This window comes from Protopterus annectens, chromosome 13.part0, assembly GCF_019279795.1.
Source record: "Protopterus annectens isolate FY-2018-M chromosome 13.part0, PAN1.0, whole genome shotgun sequence".
In the NCBI taxonomy this organism is placed as follows: domain Eukaryota; kingdom Metazoa; phylum Chordata; order Ceratodontiformes; family Protopteridae; genus Protopterus; species Protopterus annectens.
The window spans coordinates 369,738,972-369,758,991 of record NC_056747.1 but is presented as its reverse complement, the minus strand read 5'-3'; the positions used below and the strand labels follow the sequence as shown (position 1 = coordinate 369,758,991).

At 40.1% G+C, this 20,020-nt stretch overlaps 1 protein-coding gene across 3 annotated transcripts in view; it reads right to left on the bottom strand.

The window, feature by feature from the left end:
• Window positions 1-20,020, bottom strand: part of CSNK1G2 (casein kinase 1 gamma 2) — a 936,064-nt gene that overhangs the window by 169,887 nt on the left and 746,157 nt on the right. For 2 of the 3 annotated variants that reach the window (XM_044053977.1, XM_044053976.1), the window contains exon 10: window positions 18,626-18,706. The exons of the other annotated variant lie outside the window; for it this stretch is intronic. In XM_044053977.1, coding sequence (XP_043909912.1) covers window positions 18,626-18,706 — 81 coding nt within the window. The remainder of the gene's footprint in view (window positions 1-18,625; window positions 18,707-20,020) is intronic. 3 annotated transcript variants of the gene reach the window in all.

Sequence of the window (20,020 nt, the reverse complement as noted above, 5' to 3'; positions counted from 1 at the left end):
TTACACTAACAACACAATCAGTATAAAGAATCTAATAAATGGAACACATTTTTGTTCACAATGGAAGACGGACAATCTATAATCAAAATGATTTTACCGAAAGTCTTGTATGTTACTCAACCATTATCTTTACCTCCATCTATAACACGTATTAAATAATTTAAAACATTAATTTTAAAATGTCTTTAGTTCCCCAACAAACCAAGAATTACTTTAAATCATCATGTAAGGGACTAGACTACCAGAGCTACAATTATATATTTTTATCAATTATAAAAATAATATCTCTGGATAAATAATATTTACACAGCCAGATGGGAAAGAGTTTCTAGGATGCCTTTTCATAAAATTTAAACATAAATTCTAATCATAATCTTATACTACATAATAATTTACATTGGTTGTTAAAAGATTACTTTTCCGAATGGAGTCACCAGACAACTGACTTGCTTTATTTCTACTATATTAAATACGTTTAGAAACTTAATTTATAGAAAACCAACATATAAGGCATGTTTTTTCTTTTCCCTATAGCATACACTCAAAATAATACTTTCCACTTCACAGCTGGACACAATCATTACATTTGAAGGGAAAAAATGATATACTTGTTTCAATTAATGAATAATGAACAACTGCATTCTGTTGATTATATCGTAAGTAAATATGATTTAAGCAAAGATATGTGGTTGGATGTACACTCTTGCAAATTATATCTTGAAATTAAAATTAAGTTAATGTAACCAAGGGGTAAGAGGAACATATCCCAAAATTAATTGAATTTTAACACTATTAATATAACAAAACACAATGAGAGGGGGTCTCTTATCCAAATTATATAGAATGGTGAGGAAAGAAACAAAAAGCTGCAATGACAATTACTGGAACTATTTTACTCGCATTAATAACAGACCTATACATGAAGAGGATAAAAAAAATATTTTTTTAATATCTTCCAGACAGGCTTCTTCTCTTAGATGGAAATTTTTTACTTGGAAATTCTTGCATAGATTTTTCTTCAAACCTTATAAAATTTAATTGTTTAAAAAGAAGTCTGTTGGACATGTAAATAGGAGCATAAAGCAGATTGCCAACACATGTTCTTTGATTATGCTGTACTTGTACCTTACCGGAATAAAATTAAAATTATTATTTTTTTTTTTTACAGGCTGTATTTGGGGACAATTTTGTTTGTCATTCATTCTTTTTAATACCCTTATCCCTGTGTGGACTAAAAGACTGAAATATCCTCTTATGGTCCATTTTATCAATTGCAAGGAAAGCTATAACCAAGAATTGGAAGAATGAAGGTGCACCTTCTTTCAAAGAATTCACATATACTGCAACTGAAGTATGCCATCTGGAAATTATCACGGTTAAATCAAGGTCTACTAGAATCACCTCCTACTAGAACAGGTGGACAAATTTCAAGGAACCTTTTGATAAAAAATAGCTATACACATACCAACTATAATGTACAGTCATTTTTTGAGAATCTTCTCTGTTAGTAGACACTCTTGTAAATAGTTGTTCTTGTTCATATTGTTTTTTTTTTCATGCTCACAAATTTCTACACACAATTATTGTCATGATCAATTTGTTTAGTTAAAATCTAATAAAAACTTAAAAAAAAAAAAAGATTAAGGAAAAGTGGTTCCCTTACAAGGCCTACCTCTTCCAGAAGTCATTAGTTTAAAGGCAGGGGGTTCGAGGGAGGGGAGTTGAGGAATAATGAAAATGGACTGCATATATTGAATGCTATGGCGAGTACATAACTTTATCTGACAATGTCAATTTTCGCTCATTCCTAAACAATTGAGACAGAGTCCCCAGCTACCTGAAATCCTGGGAGGACTCTGAGGAGGGATATTCCTGGGCACAGTTGAGTTGAAAGCTGCTCTTCCCCTGAAGACCAGATCCAATATGTAATGAATAATAAAGGTATGATTAGCCCAAGTAGCAGCCACACATGTATTGTCCATGAAAGCCCTGGATATAAATACTGATGACGCTGCCATGGACCTAGTTGAATGGGCTTTCAAAGGTTTTGGTAAGGAAAGGCCCAATTTGTTATAGACAAAGGATATACAATTGGTGAACCATCTGGCTAAGGTCACCTTTGTGACTGGCTTGACTAATTTGGAATCCCCGAAGGATACAAACAATTGATCTGTATTTTTTCCTGAAATTTTTTATTCTATGCAAGTAAAAATGTAACTGCCTATGAATGTCCAGTAAGTGTAACATATATTCACCTTTGTTTGTAAAAATTGGAAAGAAAACCAGCAAGTTAATAGAAGGAAGGACTGGTTTTGTAAAGCTACCCTATCCTTATGAAATACTGAATAAGGACATTTAGAGGACAGTGCTTGAAGTTTTCCATAGTCTTCTAGCAGAGGAGATGGCTTCCAAAAATATAGTTTTCCAGGTCAAAAAGTTTAGCTAGTATTTAGCTGCTGATTTGAAAGGAGAATGAATTAAGGCCTGTAATACCAAATTTAAGTTCCATGGTGGAGTTGGATCCGTACAAGGGAGTCTCAAAAGAAGAGTACCTCTCAATAATGCCTTACAAAGTTTAGATGAAGCCAAGGAGGAGTTTTCAATCCCAATGTGAAAATTAATAATGGCAGCTAGTTGTACCCTAACAGTTGAAGAGCTGGCTCCTTTGTTGAAAACTGTTGCTAAAAAATCAAAGGCACTATGCACTGGTGCTGAAAAAGGGTCAATATGTTTCTGCTCAGCCCAAAAAACAAACCTCTTCCCATTTACTTATGGAAAATTTCCCTGTGGAAGCTTTGTGGGAAGACAAAAGTATATGACAAACAGGCAAAGACAGCATATGATGTCTGGCTATCAATGGAAATGGAGAAACCATGCTGTCAGTTTTAGGTTTGAAATACTAGGTTGAATCATTCGTGTCTGGTGAGACAGAAGGTCTGGAAATGGATTCAGAATCCAAAGAGGGTAGACTAGATGAGGTCAAAGAAAAGGGAACCAAATTTGCTGAGGCCAGTAAGGGGCAATGAGGATGACTTTGCTCTTCAACCAGGATGCATTCTGTAGAAGTTTGGGGATAAGCATAGAGGAGACCGGGGGGGCCAACTGCATACGGAAGCATCTCTCGGTGACACCACAGGTGCTGGTATTAGGACAAAGAACCTGCTGCACTTGTTGATTAGGGTAGATGTAAATAAATCGCAGCATGGCTGGCCCCAATGGCAAAAAAATTATTTCCGCCACTTCCTTTTCCAGAGACCACTTGTTGGATAGTAGAATGGATCTCCTCAACTTGTCTATCACACTGCATTTCCCCAGGATGCACATTTTTATCAGAAATCAGCTGGAAGAAATTGCCTGCTGCCAAACTCTGACAGCTTCTAAATATAAGGAGTAAGATCTGGTTCCTCCTTGTTTATTGATGTACCAAACCACAAACATATTGTCTGTCTGAATCACAACTGTCCTGAAAGGAAGAGGGTCTTGGAAAGCCTGCAATGCTAACAGCACTGCTCTCATTTCTAGGGCATTGATATGCATACTGGCCTCTATGGGTGACTATATGCCTTGGGCTGCTTTTTCCAGGAAGTGCCCCCCCCCCCCCATCTGGGATGCATCAGTGGTCACTATGGCCTTGGGATGAGGAGGAATGAAGGTGCAGCCTTGAAGAACCTGATCTGAGCAGATCTACCACCAAAGGTATGTTTTGCACGCTTGGGTGATTTTTATCGGAGTGGACATATGCTGATGAAGAATGGACCACTGAGTTGCCAACATCCACTGCAGAATCCTCTGGCTAGATGAACTAGAACTATCACACCACAAACAGTGATCCCAAGGCTTATAGGATCAATTGGACTGAAATCGAGGCATTCTGGATTATCTTTCTGACCTGGAACTGGACAGTGTGTACTCTCAGAAAAGGAAGAGAGGCTGTCAGGGATACTGTGTTAAAAAATGCTCCTATGAATTCCAATGTCTGAGACGGTTCTAAGTGAGATTTGTTTTAATTCCTGGTAATCCCCAGAAGGGAGTAGATCTGAAGTATCACTACATGCCTGATCGGAGTGGTTATGAGCCAGTCGTCCAAGTATGGAAACACCAGGAATCCATGCAATCTTAAGTAAGCTGCTGTGGTGAAGCCAAAGAACAGAGCTCCGAACTGGTAATTACTGGCTCCCAGAAAGAAGCACAGTTATCTCCTGGATTGCCTGTTCATTTTTATGTGATAGTATGGGTCCTGAAGATCTACTAAGCACATCCAGTCATCCTTGTGCAGGAAAGGCAAAATGGACTGAATCGTGACCATATTGAACTTGGTATACTGAACCGATTTGCTCAGATTGCGGAGATCCAAAATTGGTCTCTCATCCCATTTCCTTTGGCACTAAAAAAAAGAATTTTAAGTTCTGGATTCTTTCTGGTCTGCGGGGACCTCTTGGATGACTCTCTTCTCTAGCAGCTAGAGCTGCTGCTTTCCTGTGACGTGGTGGAACATCAGGAATTTGCTTACTGCTGAGGGGGGGGGGGGGGCTAGGGAAAAGGGAATTACATAACCTCTGGAAATAATCCTCTGCATCCATGTACCTTTTGCAATGTCTAGCCAGGATTTCTGCTGCAGGGATAAACAAAGTACAATTGTGTACACTTGTTGATGTTTTAGTGTATTCACTGTTGCAGTCATCACATTTGGGTTATCTGCTTGCAGTAGCCCTCAGTCGGTCTGATTATCAAAGTCTTGGGTCCTCTGTCGGTTGCTGTCTCAACTTCCATGACGTCAGGTAGTCAGGGGTATAAAACATGCAGCTGACGCCATTACATCAGATTTTCTTGCTCCAGATGTCAGGTGCCCCCATAATGGGAAGCAATTATACATACAAGGTTACACCTCCAACAAAAAAGCACATACACCAAAACGCTTTAAGCATAGTAAACAAGAATAGAGGTATAGCCAATAGAAGTCAGGGGGCTGGAGGGAGGGAGGGTAACTAGGACTGCAACAGTGAATACACTCGAACATCTACATTTATGGTAAGTGTACACAACTGTACTATGTTCTTCGTGTTTCACTGTTGCAGTCATCACACTGAGATTCCCAAAGCTAAGGATGTAAGGAGGAAATCAGATAGCATTAGGACCAGCTATAAGGCCATGCAAGACTGCAGTGGCAAAGCCAGCTCTGGATTTAGAGAAAATTGGCAAATGGTAATGCTTGGTGAAATTATGTACAGAACTCCAGATAGCAGCTTCTAGGATGTCTCTTGTAGGGAGACCTCTGGGAAAGGTTGTAGAGGTGGATGCAGCCCTGGTTGAATGGGGTCTAATCCCCTGTGACATAGGTTTTCCATGGTGCTTACAGCAGAAATGAATGCAATGGCCTATCCATTTAGAAATGGTTTGCTTTGAAATGGCCTTCCCCTCTGCCCCTGCAGCAAATGCAACCAGCAGCTGTTCAGACTTCCTGAGAGGTTTAGTCCTGTCCAAGTAAAATCTAAGTTGTCTGTGCACATCTAAGGAGTGTTGTATTCGTTCCCCTTTGTTCTGTGGATAAGAAAAGAAGGTTGGTAAATGAATGGACTAATTAAGGGCCACACTGGATACCACCTTGGGCATGGAGGGATTGGCCCTGAGGGACACCCTGTCCACATGAAAGATGAAAGGCTCCACTGCCATGAGGGCCTGTAATTCTGAAACCCTTATTGCTGAAGTGATGGCTAAAAGGAAGGCCATTTTCCAAGAAAGGAATTTCAACTCTGCATTTGCAGCTGGCTCAAAAGGAGGTAGAGTGAGTTTTTCCAATACAAAGTTAAGGTCTCAGACTGGAGTAGGGGCTCTCCTGGATGGTCTTAAGTTTTTGGCCCCCCTGAGGAACAGCTTCAGCAGTGGATGAGACAAGAGGGATGATTCTGTGTTGTAATGAGCTGAAATGGCTGAGGCATGAATTTTGATGGAGGAAAAGGAAAGGCACTTGTGAAGCATCTCAGTTAAGCAGAATCTGAGGTAAAGTAGGCACTGCTGTGAGCATCCCCTGAGTTTGGTTCCAGGAACAGAATCTTTCCATTTTTCAGCATAGGATTCTAGTACTAGGCCTCCTTGCCTCCAGAATGACATCCAACATTTGCTTACTGAGAGGTGGCAACGGAGAGATCAGGTAATTAGCTAGGCTCAAATAATTCTTAACACACCAAACTAAAAATACGAATGAAAACGGGTGAAAGCAAAACCAGTAGCACGCCAGTAAAATCAAAAAGTTTAATGTGGTAAAGCGCTTTTCGTTTGCTCTGTCAGCAAACTTCATCAGACAACATAAAAAACTCAATGTGGGTATATATACCTTCCACTCAATTAATTAGCTAATTAGTTAATTAACATTCACAAACGTTAAATTTCTTTGATTGAAATGCCATCCACTGAAGGTTAACCTGATTTAAGCTTCTGCTTCGGGCACCGCACGGCAAGAAAGACTGATGTAATGGCGTCGGCTGCATGCTTTATATCCGACATCATGAAAGATGAGAGAGCAACCGACGCAGGACCCAAGACTTTGATAATCAGGCCGACTGAGGGCTACTGCAAGCAGATAACCCAAATGTGGATGACTGCAACAGTGAAACATGAAGAACATCTCCTGACAGCCTCCACAGATGTACAAATTGGACCTCCTTTCAGAAGAACTGGTAAGGTCGGTCAGAGAAGGAATTTCTGGACCTGTGGTTCTGCGGCCTCCTCTGCCATGTGGGCAGCATCTTACATTCAAGTTGCCCCCCCCCCCCATTCCTGGGGAAACTACTTCCACGTGGATCTTGGAAGGGACCCTGGGACTTTGAGTTACATTTTCTGACCTCCTTTTTGAATTCTGGAAAAGGTCCTTTGAGTGGTCAAAAAACATACTCCCATTGCACAGAGGGTCTTTCCATCTTGCTAGCACATGGAGTGCGTCTCCTTTACTTTAGGGACAAACAAAGAGGTTCCATCAAAAGTTGTACTGACGAAGAGGAACTTGAAGGGCTCCACAAAGTCACACAAGTGTATCAAGGCATGCCCCCTGATGGAAATGCCTGAACCTGCAACCCTTGAGGTACCTTCAGCTGCATAAGAAATGAGCCTCATGGACAAATTAGTAACAGACTGTGGGGTAGCCAACTGTGAGGCCACAGAAGTCTGAGCGTCAGAAGTACTGGTCCCAGCAAGAGATTTTGGAGAGTTCCTTAAATAAATCCCCTGCAATCGATAGATATGTGTCAAATAATTGAGCGATCTGAGAGCAAATGCTCCTGAAGCATAAACATGTTTCACAAATCTGTCCAATGCTCTCGACTCCCTGTTAGGGGGATGGACAGTAGAACTCTGTTCTGAGAGTTCCTTCTTGTTGGTCACTACCATGGTCATGGCATCTACCAGTACTGCCTTGCTCCAAAATTCTTTTCTTTTAGATGGTGCCAAAACCTGGTCTAGTCTCTTTGAGATCAGCTCAACTGTGTCTGGTTCCTTCCACACCCACCTACATATAAAGTCAATGAGCTGAACGGCAGGCAGAGTCAACCAGGAGGTACATGGGCCAGACCTAAAGACCTCCAGGAATACCAATTCCTCTTGGGAAGGGTTATCGGGTAGATCAACCACCCCTCTGCTTAAGGATCTCTAGGATGTCACCTGATGATCTTGAATGGTGATCATGGGAACCCTTCCCTCTCATCAAAATCTGTATCTTCAGTGACCAATTCCTGACAGGAGTCCATCTGCCTCCTCTTGCACTTCCTCTACCCAGGAACTTCTTTGGTGGGGTGTTTCAGAGAAGGATCAGAAGAAATGGTAATACCCTGCTGGGGAGGCTGGACACTTTGGGTTGGCAGTACCTGTGGAGTAGGGTGACGAGGTTATGAGATTCAAGGCACGGAGACACACGAGATCCAGAAGGGAGATCCGAGGGGGGAGGAACCATCCATATTGCAGAAGCAGAAAACACTACCTCAAAAGTGGAATGCTCTGGGGAGAAGGAAGTTGACTGGGCAGAGATGCCTCATCGGCTCACCCTGCCCCAAAGGCAGTCCACCTGAGGCAGATGTCAGAGCTGAGCTATCTGATGCCAAAGCTCAGACAGGGCAGAGACGGCTCCAACAACTTCAGAGTTTACTCCAACACCTCAGATCCAACAGGGATGCTTTCTGCTCCTACACACTTGGAGTTGGTGCACTCAATGAAGGCCTCGGAGCCAAAGATACTATGGTCTTCAGATCTGACCCAGACAGTCCCATAAAACTCAGATCCAAGGGTTCTGAAACCATCAATCAGATCAGGAAAGAGCAGAAATTGGTGGTATAGTGCTGTTTTGAGCTTCCTGACCTGAAGAGGTATGAACCAGAACAACTCCCATCAGGATCTGCACTGATCGAATTTTCATAATTTTATCCACATCCGCTATGGTCAGACTTCTGGAGGAACGAGATGATGAGGCCACAGAGGGAGACCTTGAATGCCGTTGAGACTCTAAATAAGGGGACTGAACCCAAGAGGGTACCAGATCAATGGTGGCAGAATATATGGTCTGAGGTAAAGGCTTCGGATCTGATAAAACAGGATCCAAGGAAGCCAATTTTGTGTCAGTCACCAACTTCAGTGAAGAAGCAGTCTGCGGGTCTGACTTTTTGTGTTTCTTTCTTGAAGGGCTCCACCATCGGACCTGAGGAAAGGGTGGAGAAGCCTGACTGATCTGAAGACTTTCTAGACTGTTCCTTAATCATAGGTTTGGGGGGAGGCTGAACCTGAGATAAAGCCTCTGAAAAAGTTGAAGGAAGCAAGCCTTTTAAAATTAGCTAGTTCTTATGGTCCACAATGGCCTCTCTCTTGAAAAAGGCCAGTGAGGTGCTCCATTTGACATGTATGGGAAGCCTATACCATAGCATGGGCAGTATCTGGGTTATGAACATGTCCCTTCAGCATGTTCTGTTGATTGTGGTATTGAGGTTGAGGTCTCTGGAGCGTGTGGTGCGGAGGGATTTAGACTTCTTTAGATACAGCATTTCTAACAGAGCTGGGTCAGATATGGCTTTGCAAGTCAAGCAGAGATCGTCTCTATGTAGGTGATATGAGACAGAGAATAGTTGGAGTTTTTTTAGACTGTCCATATAGGACAAAATAATCAGCCCTGCCAAGTGTCTTGAACCCGAGATGCTGTGCAGTACAATCATAGCAACATACCACTACACCATCTGAGCTGAGGGGTTTTCTAGTTGCCAAGAGCTGAAATTAATGTCCAAATTGGATCCAAATCCAATTGTTGAGGAATGAATGAAAAGTGACATCAGATTACAATTTATCAGGACCCCTAGAGTCATTATTTAACTACAGTCTTAAAACAGGCTTTGTGCCACGTGAATGGAGGTGAGACGGGCATCCCCTTTCATAAGAAAGGATCTTCAACAAATCCTGGAAACTACAGGTCCATTTGTCTGACTAGTCTTACCTGCAAAGCAATGGAAAGAACCATCATGGAAATTATCAAGGAGGACATAGGAGACCTCCAGATACTGGATCCATCTCAGTTTAGCTTTGTGAAAGGAAGGTCACACTTACTGAATACGGTGTTACTAAGGCAATGCATTATGAGAAAACTGTACATACTGCCTACCTAGATCAGACTAAAAATCTGATACAATACCACATTTGGGCATTGTCAAACTTATGGAACTAGGTATAAACCCCTTTATAAAATGTTGGATAGCAAGCTGGCTCAGATATGATATGACCCAGGAGGTTAGAATAGGTGAGGCCACCTCCACAAAGAGGCCCAGTCACCACTGGAGTCCCCAGGGCTCAACGTTAAGCCCACTCCTCTTTGGTATTTACTTCTTTGATGTCAAAGCCAATGCCAAAGGCATGGACTAACGACGTTTGCAAATGAGTGCAAATTGGGAGCAATCAATGAATTATCCCCAAAGATGATACCACCCTTCAGAAAGGTCTAACACAGACAAATGCTTGATGCCAAAGCCACTGCATAAAACTCATACGAAGAGACGCATTATAGTAATTAAGTCATCAATACAGCACCCTATAAGTTAATTCATCACACAGAGAATCAGGGACCTCATGTAAATAGTAACCTAGACTTTGAACAACATGTGCCCAAGGTAATAAGAAAATCCTTCTACGTTGCTTAATTTATAAGCAGGGGTGTAACATCTTGGTCTAGAGAGGTCATCATACCACTGTACTCAGGCCACAGACCTATCACAGAGTATAATGTCCCCGACCAGACATATGCAGCAATTGAAACGTCCACAGAGGTTACAGGGAAAAAGAACAATATCCTATGTTGATCTCCTCAAAGAAAGCCCTGTTTCTTTACTTTGTATCATACGGGGTTCTGAGGAGTGATCTTTGCCTAACATCCAAGGCAACCCTGGACTGCATTTTGATGAACTTTCTGCAAATCCGTAAAACAAACTGCATCAGAAGATGATTAAAAGACCTAAATTTTGCTTACGACATAAAAGGGCATGTTGGACATAGATAGGTTTCTCAGAGAATTGCCATTCTCTAAAACAGGCTCCCCATCCATTTGAAGCAGAGTTTCTCCCTATTCCTATTTAAGCACAACTTGGACCAACATACAGGTGATCGGAAATTCATTCCTGGTCTGGCTTCTGTTTCTGATGGACAGATGCAGTCAGTAAATAACCCCTTACATAAATCAAATTTGTGTGTCACATTTGGGTTGCATGGCTTGGTTTAATCTACTATACACCAATGAACCTTGCCATTGACTGTTACACCATCAGTTCTGACTAATTTCACAAGTCCTTTTTTTCAGACAAGACTTGCACTAGAATTTTAAACACACCAGAACAGAAAGAGAAAGCCTAGAAGCAACTCTCTGTTCTCTTCGTTTCTGGATTTGTTAGCAACAGGACCTGCAAAGGAATCTTCCAATTCATCAGTTTAATGATTCTTTTTCTTGTTTTCTCCTTGTCTTTATTCTTAAGCCTTTGGAAGCTACAGACTCAGCCACATAGGTCAATGAAGCCAACCCTAAAACACTGCTCAAGGCTGAAGTCTTGCTTGGAGTAGATGCACAGACTTGTTTAATCCTGAACTAGTTTAGTTTAGCTTTCCTGACCTTAACAGTTGTGTAAGTAAACAACTTGCATATTTTGCTTATTACCTAAAAAGTACACACACACAGTTTGTTTTAGGGTGGAATTTTGTGCCCACATTTACATTTTTTTCAAAGCGCTCCATAATTAAACTTACCACAAAACAACTAAAGGCATGTAACTGGCCACAAAGGCCAAGTAACTAACACCTTAAGTGTTAAAACATCCAGTAATAGTCAAACAGACTAAAATGAAATGTACAGCTGTGAGGGTGAAGCAAGGAAAATGGTATAGTCTATACAGAGACAGTTAACAGTTACACTTTCTAGAAAAGACATAAAAAGGGTTGGTGTAACCTGAATCTGTGACTGGAAAGACTGGAATACACAAACATATAAACAAAGACTAATAGCTGAAAACTGCATTTCTTCCCCAAAGTAAACTTAAGACAGTAGTACAAGTGAATTACTAGGCTCAAATACATGATTTTTCAGACTTGCAGCAAGGCACCTGGAGTGGAAGATACTTTGCAGACCTGTGTGTGTGTAAAGGGAGAGAGGCTAGCAGTCCAAGAAAGCTTGAGGTGCCCAGCAGCATAACGCCTTATGGCCCTACTACTGACAAGGATGGACCTCCTCATACCACAGCCAACGTTTAGGCAGCATTACCCTATAGCCCACCTCCATCACACAGTATCAAAGAGAGACAAAATTCAGAAAGTATGGCATAACACCAGGGGATGTGACACTAGTGCCGAGTGACCTTAACTTCAGTTGGCTTACACACAATAAGACCCTGCAGCAAATAACAGCTGATCTGCACAACCTAAACACATTTAGTAAGGACCCCTACTAGACCAAAGTACAGCATCCAATATGAGCAGCTTACTTGACTTAAAACCATCATGCAGAAAGGCAAGCGTGTGTGCTTCTATACACTAAGTGATCACTTAATACTACCTCGATGGACACTAAAAGCTCCCAAAGTACCACCTATACTTGTATCAACATGATTGGTTCCAGAACCAATAGAAATTGCCTCAGCACTAAATTAAATCACGTAAACTAGACTTCAAGCTTGAAGATAAAAGACCCAATAACTGCCTTTTCTATAACCCCTTACTTTGCGTAGGACTATTTTCAATAAAAATGGCTAAAAGGAGACAGGGTTGCCACCTTTTAAGCAGGTCAAAGTGGGACATGGGGGTGTGGCCAATATGACACTGACCACACCTTCTGCCGTAACATCACCACAGGAATGGTGAAGGAAGTACTCTTATGGGGATAACAGCTGGCTGGCTGCTGGAATGATTAGCTGGCTGGAATGAGTCTGACAAAATGTTATAAAGTGAAAGTGCCCTAAACCAGTAAACACATTGAAATGACTAAATTACATGAACATACACCTTCTTGTAGTTTACATTGCACAGATGATTGAAAATGCTCACGTTTTCCCCCTAGGCAATACAAACCACGTCTACTCATTTTTTTCCTGATTTTTTTTTAATGTTTTATATCTTAAACATAATGCTGGTACAGATCCACAATACCTCAGAATGCATCTGTTGGCAGTTCCCGGACGTGAAACGTTTCAAAGAACAAAAGTAAACTGAAAGTTTGCCATAGCTTATCAAAAAGTTTTCCTAGATTATGTGCACTATTACAGTACATCTCCATGAATAACGTCTTCTTCAAATACCAGAACAATAAAACAAATACAAATTCTTTACCGAATGACTTAAACTGTCGGTTTTATGGGGGGGGGGGGTGCAAGCACTCCCCTCATCTATAGGACAGAGATGGTGTTGTATATCCTTGTAAATAGAGCGTACTGGAGGAGTCTGCATTACAGGGGAACATCAGACTCCTTCACTGATAAACAATGGAGATACTCCTACAAACACAGGGCATCAGTTGTGCCTCTACACCACTCCAGCTGCTCGTCCCAGGCAAATTTATGCACGTGCGCATGCTTGGATGGCTGGGTTAGTCTCACTAGACTCGTCTGTTTTCATTTATTATTTCAACTACTGATTTATCACACTGTACACATATTGGTTCGCTGGCTCATAAAAAAAAAAAAAACTCATCTTTTTAATTTACGGTTGTAGAAGCACTAAAAACAAACCACTCTACAGCCGCGATCATTATAGGCTCTTCCTGCCCCAATCCCCACGCCCCTCATAATTTGCAGCCAATTGCTGCACGATTTAAAGCACCCGGACCTAACAGGTAATAGGTCTGCCTGCTGGTCCGGGTTGGCGACGTAACTGAACTGCTAAAAATCAGGGAGCAACTGAATGTGCCAAAAAACAAAAAAAAGAATATAAGGTGAATGATCAGATGAGAAGACAAGATATGTGGAAAATGCATAAATACAGTTGCAAGTACAGAAAACTCCTAGAACAACCTCATGTTGATCAGGATTGATGCAGGAATGGTTAAGGAGAGGCAAATTCAAACCAAAAGATGCAAGGTTAATATTGGAAGCCCAAGACAGTGGATTGTGTACATGTTTGTTTACAAAGTCCATTGAACATGTGCAAGAAACAGACAAGTGTAGGTTTTGTAAAACAGAACTGGAAACAGTTGCACACCTTGTTGCTGGTTGTGACATACTAATGGAAGAAGGACTGCATACTGAAAGGCATAACAATGTGGCAAGACTGCTGCACTGGGGATTGTGCAAACATTATAATACTGAAGTAGCTGAAAAACACTGGAAACATGAGCCACAAAGCATCACAGAAAATGACGTATACATCACATAGGATCACACATTACTGACAGTTCAAAAGACAGGTGAGACAAAACCAGATATAGTGGTCCATGCAAAGAAGAAAAAAGTAGCATTGGCTTATTGAAATCGCTACACCCAGTGACTACAGTGTCCTGCATATAGAGAGACACGATGTCAAAAAATATTAGGATTTGCAGGCAGAAATAAGAGCGATGTAGAAGAAAGATACCCAGACAGTTCCAATAGTAGGAACAATGGGTCTTATAAAAAAGAATATACAATCGTATTCAGATATGTTACCGATACATGGAACTCTATACGAAATGCAGGAGTCATTACTGGGGACATTGCAGGTGCTGCGAACAGCACTTCTGGCTGACATCCAGTATTGAAATAATACTAATTTCATGAACTTTAATTATACTTTGACTTAGGAATGGGGTCCATTCCCATCACGGTATAAGAAACCCAAAAGATTTGGAGAAAATAAAAAGGGAGAATTCATATGTATTCTCATACAGTTGGAAACATGAACAGACAAGTCCAGTCTCAAAACATATCATAACCAGATCTCACAAGCATTAGACTAATAGCCAAATATATGCTGCCCAATCAAACTTTTGGAGGAATTAATACATGAGAAAGGAATCATGTTATAAGACCGTCACTTTTCCCTCATCAGCAAAAACAATGAAAAGTATTTCATGGAAAGCACTTTTGGTGCCCACTTGAATTTACCTTAGATCCACTCTTCTTGTCTCTATTAACAGCTTGTTCAATGATCTCCTTGCTATAAATGCAATAATGTAAGTTAATCACACCAGTATTACTCAGATCAAACTCCACTACAATAATGTACAGGCCACCTTACAACAGAACATTCAAAGAGTTTGGCACATGCATCTGACAAAATAACTTCTCAATACTGCTAGTTAAACTGAAGTAATACTTTTCAGGACATAACGGATCCTATCAGACACCCCTGAAAAAATATAAGACTCTCACGGTAACCCTTTAACCCAAGAAATGTGACAAAGATACTTCAATCTAATCGTATTAGCTGTTAATATTCACCATACCCATCAAACAAAGTCAATCAGGTTCTACACCAAATAATGTAAGCCTATAAATTTACAAATATACTGCCTTTAGAAACCTGACACTGCATAAAAATAGGTATCCATACCTTAAAACTAAAGTATTGTTTATCTATTATGGCATTTCTCTCTCCATGGGATACGAACACTAAAAATTGCTACTAACAAAATTTGTCACTTTACTTCATTATCATTCAGTATGGAACACCACCACTTTAAGTAAATGAAGGCAGCTCCCAGTAACAACCAGGCCTTCACTACTATGTATCTCGCTAATCTTTATGCTACTGTATAATGGCCACAGCTACTCCCCAATGGTATGAAGCCAGCCCACATATCTGTTACCCACTTGCTGCAATACTAAAAAAATAAATAAATCAGAATTCAACTTGACCACAGGTGAAAGGTCATTCATTAAAAATTGCACCTATACCTTGGAACTCCTTGCAAGACGTTTAACAGGCCAATGAACTTGTTAAAGTTGAGAAGTAAAATAGGACTTAATATAAGAAAACAATATACCTGTTCATGAGACAACTGGCACATACACTAGGCTTCCCAACAAAGTACAGTTGTGTACACTTACCATAAATGTAGATGTTCGAGTGTATTCACTGTTGCAGTCATCACTTTTGGGTTATCTGCTTGCAGTAGCCCTCAGTCAGATTAACAAAGTCTTGAGTCCTGTGTCGGTTGTTGTCCCTTCTTCCATGACGTCAGGTCATCAGGGGTATAAAACATGCAGCCGACGTCATTGCACAGTTTTTCTAAACAAACCATAGACCAATCTTGTTTTGACATGCTGCTAATCCTCATTGTAAAAACTTACTGAATATTTCCATGTTACCTTGTAATACTATGCAGTGCAACAGAACTGAGTTACTGTTACCTTTGACTCATTCACTGCTGAAGTGTCTACGGACCTGCCCACCAACCCCAATAACAAAAACAACTGTATGGGAAAAGACAACAGTGAGAATGCACTAACTTGAGTGGTTTATATATGATCATATTTCTTTAAAATATTTTTTGTGGAGGTGTACGGGTGTGAGGAGTAAGACCCCTGATAAATCAGCATTGAGCAGAAAGGACTGCAGTTGCCAAAGAAGAATTCATTTTTCCCTGTGATGATAGGCTGATAAAAAAAACTCAGAGAAAGTGAATGTTGAAACATTTACTCTATCTCTCTTTCGGCTTTTCCTGGCTAGGGGTCACTTAACATTCCTTTTTCAAAACAACTTTTAGAAAAGTATGAGACAATTAACTTGCAAGTACTACTCCAGTCTATGTAGTACAAAAGCTTATATATGCCTACATAAAAATGCATTGCAAATCCACTTGTAAGTCTAGGTCCTACATAATCTGTAGGAAGTGCTACCTGGTGAAAGGAGTTTCCAGAGATTCACTCTTGATTATGGCCCTGTTCAGCAACTGTGTGAGATAAAGTCATTCTGCAGCAATTCACTATTGCATAGTCCTGTGAATACTGTTAATACCATAAACAGATCAGCAATGGCGGTCAATTTACATGTAACATTACCCTTGCTACAAGGAACACTAGCTTTCCTTGTGGAAGGATGCACTCATCCTACCAAACAACAACAGATTTAAAACAAAGTTTAATAAAAGGAATGCAGTATTCAGGGGCAAAATTACAAAAATGGCTGATAAATTTATATACATTTTATACATAATTTGGTGCATTGTCACCTCTACTGACTCCTCCTTGTTTCTCCCCAAATAATCCACACACTCCTTCAAACAATGTGACAGCTGGTGAGGTGAAAACAGAAAAGATTTTATCTGCACAAAGAAACAAGAGCTTGAATGTGGAACAGCAGCCCTACTTCTAGGAGAATGAGAATGTAGTGCTCCTATTTTTATTGTGGTATGCATATCCATGGGAACATGTCCACCAACTTACGATAAGAGATCTCGGCAGTGGCAAACCCTCCCCAAGAAAGGAGAGCTTGCATTAGCATTGCAATATGCTCCCCTTCTTTTAATAGGCTTATCCACTAACTGGATCCGATAATTGAAGATAGGTCTCCTGTGTCAAGGGCTTGACAATTTCTGATAAGCAACATTATTAACTTTAAAGACGTCACTGTACATGCTAACCTAATGGCATATTGGCGGGTCATCTGCTGGTGATCAAAGATCAAACAAAAGCTCAAGTACCACAGATCCAGCAGAAGTGGGACAACAGTGAAGAGAACAGCCTGTTCACCTCTCCAGGATGGAAGAAGAAATGGTGGAGAGTCTAGCTGAAAGACAAGGCAGAAACTTCAATGGAAACCAGAGGCCCTTAGCTAGGTGTCTAACTGTAGAGGGAGGGCAGCGGTTTCTGGATATGCTGCACACTTGTGCCAATAAGCATGGAGTTTTCACTAAAGTCAATGGCCTCCTTACTCCACTTCTGCTGCTGAAAAACTCTGAGGAATACTTACCAAAAAAAAAAATTTCCAAAACAGTGATCTAATCCCTACTGCCCAAAATTATCCTTTGTGGAGCACAGAGGGGCTTGCAGCCATTTTGGTTTTGAAGATGCTGCGGGGGTCCACTATGTCATGTTTATACTGAAGACCTAGGATAGCTGCCCTTGTGGGCTATTTTAAGTCTAGCCAATTTCCCTTTTAAACCTTGTACCTTGTGACTGTGAGGTAAACAGCTTAACCATTACACCACCTCCAAAAAGAAAACTTGGGTAGATAATTAACGTGAATAACTACAAACAGACAGCTTGCACAAAGCACAATGCAGTCCTAGTGCTCTCTCTTGGGTACTTGGATATGTCTGGAACATCAGAAGATTTTTCAGAACAGGAAAGTCCTTGATTTTCTTTGCCATTCAGAAATGCAACAAACACTCAAATAAGTGAATGCACCTCTTGCAGCTTCTACTAACATCTTCACTTGGCTTATGAAATTACTGCAAAATCTACATGCACCTTCACATCCAAAATGCACATTAAGTGTCTACATCACATCACATTTTACATACTTTCCAGTAGGTCTACTTCTCTGCAGCACATATGTAGCCTTCAGGCAAAACACTTGTCACTGTTTCAGGTCTTTAATTTTCAGTTATGTTTCACCTGGTAATTTTGCGATGTCAGCATTTCATCTAAAACATCTGAGTACCCTATAAGACAGCTAGTGCCCATTACAACTTTCATGTATTTAGTACATTAAGTTTAAATTTTCTCTCCCAATCTGATGTATTACAATTCGTACCACCACTATTCTACACATTCTTTACCAGCATCATGTTTTAGTCTTACATCTATTGTTCCTAAAATTTACCATAGCACCAAAAAAATCAAAATGATTATAGCACTAATCTGGTTTTATTATGCACAATAAAGACAGATTTTACAACTGCAATTTAGAACCATTAAAAGACTATATACTACATTACGATATGAAATCCTATCAGCAACAAAGGAAAATCATCCATTTATTTAAGATCACATTAAGAACTGGCACTAATTTTTAGATGATAAAGAAATGGGCAAACATTACAATGAATAATCAAAGCATCGTTTTATGTGTTTTTCTTTACTAGTATGAAATAAATGCAAAGGAAAAAAGATGAGTAGTTTATCTGGCTGAAAATTACGTAATACTGTACATTAAACATAGGCTTGATGATGGAAATCTCGTTGATTTCATAGAGGACAGTACAAACTATTACCTGGTGTTTGGGCTGTTGTGGTTTTTCTCTGTTGGTTTGCTGCGACTGTATGTCACTGTGCATTGGACCAATCGGTGTTGGCTGTGAGCAAAGAAACAGAACAAAATACAATGCACACTCTGAAAAGCAAACATGAAACTTGCTCTAATCTACACTGGTGCAAAGTCCCAATACCTAACTATGCGGAAAAAAATACTTATCTTCTCTTCATATCTTCAGTGCTTTTACCTTAATGACGCTAAATAGAAATCTGCAGAACAGAAAAGCTGTCTGCAGTGAAAAAATGCAAGTTCAAGTATGCAGGGGACATTTTACACTAGAAAGCAGAAAGGAGACAACAAATGTTTTTTTTCTTACCAAGGAGATTAAATTTTTAAACTCAGAAATATATTTCAGTGTGCTCCCCACTCCACAAAGAATCATATTCTATTTTTAAACAAAGCAACAAGCCAGCATTTGTGTGATCAACTAAATTTACTAAGTTCATGAACATCATGTTCTTTCCTCTCTGTAGTTACAAACCCAACTTAGAACAAGAATAAGACAGTGACAACTGCCGGCAGTGAAGATGGTGCGACTTAGAATAACTGTGCACTACTCAGTAGTGACAATTATAACACTCTGGGTCAGGTTCGGTATTCTTTCCATGCTGTAGTTTACTGCCACTCTCAACTTCCAGACAAGTAAAATAATTCATTAAAAGCATTCTTAACCTTAATCATTCTCTTGAAAATTAATCACACAGATGTGTGACTATACTTGGCTTTCTCATGGAAACTAACAAAATAGATAGCTAGCAATCAAGATAAACGGGACATTAGAAAAGGAATAATAAGGGAGGGAGGGCCATATTCCACTCAAAAAACATACTCATCTAAAAGGGGGAAGAAGAGAGAGCATATGCATGAACTGTAAATGATAAAGTAGAGTCCATGACAGCACTTGTGCATTTCCTGTTTAATTACGTGTGGAGTGACACCAAATATAAAGACTTAATTAGCTATGGATCATCTCTAGGCAACACCTGGGAAGTACAAAACCTGAGTAACATCAAATTTATGATTAATCTGCTTTTTGTGGTCCAATTAAATAAATTTAGTGAAATCTGCTTGCAACTTTTCCTGTAATTTGTAATATGACTTACCTGAATGCAATAAGATGACAATTTGTGCACTTAATATTCAGATAATGAAGGTCAAATTAAGATCATTCACAGATATCAAGAACAGTAAGGTTGGCAAAACAGAGTCCGGCTAAATACCACAAGACTTCCAGAATCAGAAAAGGAGGATTCTACATACAATCGATATCTGTTAGGCAAATTACCCAAAAAACTAACCCCAAGCCAAACTTTAGTATTTCCAAGTTTGTAAGTAGTGAGCTGTCAGCAATTTC